The following is a 2,450-nucleotide window of genomic DNA, read 5'->3' on the forward strand; positions in this document are numbered from 1 at the left end:
GGCCTCCAGTGCGGCGAGGAGCCCTCCGACGCCTTCCAGGGCCTCAGCCTGCTGCTGCTGCTGCTGACCTTCGTGCTGCCCCTGGGCGTCACCCTCTTCTGCTACTGCAGCATCTCGCGCCGCCTGCGCAGGGCGCCGCACATGGGCCGGACGCCGAGGAACTCGCTGCGCATCATCTTCGCCATCGAGGGCACCTTCGTGGGCTCCTGGCTGCCCTTCAGCGTCCTGCGGGCCGTCTTCCACCTGGCGCGTCTGGGGGCGCTGCCACTGCCCTGCCGGCTGCTGCTGGCGCTGCGCTGGGGCCTCGCCATAGCCACCTGCCTGGCTTTCGTCAACAGCTGCGCCAACCCGGTCATCTACCTCCTGCTGGACCGCTCCTTCCGAGCCCGGGCGCGGCGCGAGGCCTGTGGGCGCCGCGGCCGGCAGGCGCGCAGGATCAGCTCCGCCTCCCTGCTCTCCAAGGACGACAGCTCAGTGTTCTGGGGCCGGGTCCAGACGGCGACCACTGCCTCTGCCGCCCGATAACGGCCCCAGGCTGATGGAGGTGGGCGGCAGCGAAGCCGGGAGCGAGAAGGCCCAGGACCGGCTGGGCTCCCCAGACCTGCCTGTTCTGGTGCAGCCTGCGTCGCGCCCTGCATCGCTTTCCCAGAATCGCAGAGCTACCTGAACTCCCCCGAGGCAGGCTGCGGACACAGCTGTTCTCTCTGCCTCGGGGGCACCTGTGCTACTTTCCTCCAGTCGGAGAAAGGTTGGGGAGATGAAGCAGCCAGCCGCCTGGAAGCCCGCAGGCTCTCCAAGTTCAGAGTGCTTTCTCTGCCGCATCGCCAACAACACGCCCACCAGATCATCCAGCCCAGTTCCCCAAATGCCACTTTTGTCTCTGGCCATGCTTCCTCTGGTCCTCTAAATGGCCCGTGCCTTCTGAGAAATACGTTCTCCGCGTCTGACCCTCTGGCGCGCTAGCTCTCCGAAATACTTGACTGAGCGTGGGGATCACCAGCCCTTTTGGACTCACCTGTGGAGCTGGACTGGCGTTATCATTGCCACCATCAATTCAGATTTTCATTTCCAAAGCTCCTCAAAGCGTGGAATTAACCGCCCCCAACCTACCTTATGTCTTCGTCTCAATGGGTTCCCCAGAAGTGACAGGGCTGCTTTGGCTTTGTGTCTGGTGACCCTTCTCCCCACTCCAGCAAAGCTGCAGGACTCACCTTGGAAGCTGGTGTGGACAGAAGGTTCTGAACTCCCTCTCCATGTGCTCAGATCCACCTTCACTCAGCAGAGACCCCAGAATCCTGTATGCCAGCGCTTCCTTCTCAGTAAACACGTGTGCCAGTCCTAGCTTGTCGCGGTGTCTGCTTGAGCAGTGGGGGTGAAATGAGTGTCAGGAGGCGGGTGGCACAGCAGGTCAGACAACACTCAGCTCTGGAGCTAAGGCCGGCCTCCAGTGGTGACGGCCTGGCCCATGACAGTGCCTGGGAGCTAGGCAGGAGCTGCAACCCCACAGGAGGGCAGCACATCTCTTACTTTTATTATTTTTAAGGCCATTTCACATTTGCAAGGTTACAGAGGGGGGAAAAGATCTAAGGGGTCTGCCAACCAGGTGCCACTTCAAAGAGGAGACGTGCCGTTTTTATTCCCATGTCTGTATGGGTCCTCTTTTCCAACCGGTGCAAATGTTCGGGATCAGCTGTTTCCTAACTGTGACTACACGTTGAGCTTCCTGGAGGGTTTGGAAATTCACTCTTTACACTTTTGATATAAGAAGCCATCGTAGGGGACCAGAAATATCGGTGGTTCTGCTCCTGTGGAGAACCACATCCTTGCTCCGTCTCAGGCCAGTTGTGAGTTGCAGGTGCAGGGGTGGGCGGGGGTGGGCACTGAGGCTGCGCTGCAGCACAGGGCTGGGTCTGAACCTGGCTTTGTTTCTCGGGCTGTCTAACTCCCTCTGCCCCACCTAAAGCCCTTGCTTCTGGGGCTGTTGGATTAGAGCAGGTGGGATATTGCCCCACCTGGACCCCACCTGTCAGATTCCTAGGTCAGAGTGTCTAAAAGCACATGCCTGCCATCCACCAGAGAGAGACAAGTCTTGCAGCCCATGGGTGAGCCCTGGCAGCAGGGCACATTCCGGACACATTAATGTTTGAGAGTTTGGTTTTATCGTGGCCCTCCTAGCCTCGCCGCTGCTGTCTAATGCAAGAATTGACTATTTCTGATGACTGAGGCCCCAGAGTTCCTGCGATGGGGAAACTGGCTCTTCTCTGGGCATGTGGGGGGTGGGGGACAAGGTCTCAGAGCACAGAGGCGCACCCCTCTAGGCTGTTGGGATCCAGTCCCCACCTCCATCCCTGCCAATTGTTTCTCCAGATTGACTGACTAGGGGAGCTTGCCAAAGACAGACAGGAAGAAGTGTCTCCATGCCCTGGTGGGTTTCCAGTCCCCTTCCTGAA

At 59.4% G+C, this 2,450-nt stretch overlaps 1 protein-coding gene across 1 annotated transcript in view; it reads left to right on the forward strand.

Annotated features, from left to right (window-relative positions):
• GPR25 (G protein-coupled receptor 25) overlaps window positions 1–1,764 on the forward strand; it is a 2,292-nt gene extending 528 nt beyond the window's left edge. Inside the window, exon 2 of the mRNA XM_006155462.2 lies at window positions 10–1,764. Within this exon, the coding sequence (XP_006155524.1) occupies window positions 10–525 (516 nt within the window). The 3' untranslated portion in view covers window positions 526–1,764. The remainder of the gene's footprint in view (window positions 1–9) is intronic.
• The last annotated feature ends 686 nt before the right edge of the window (window positions 1,765–2,450 follow it).

This window comes from Tupaia chinensis, unplaced genomic scaffold, assembly GCF_000334495.1.
Source record: "Tupaia chinensis unplaced genomic scaffold, TupChi_1.0 Scaffold000453_1, whole genome shotgun sequence".
Taxonomy (NCBI): domain Eukaryota; kingdom Metazoa; phylum Chordata; class Mammalia; order Scandentia; family Tupaiidae; genus Tupaia; species Tupaia belangeri.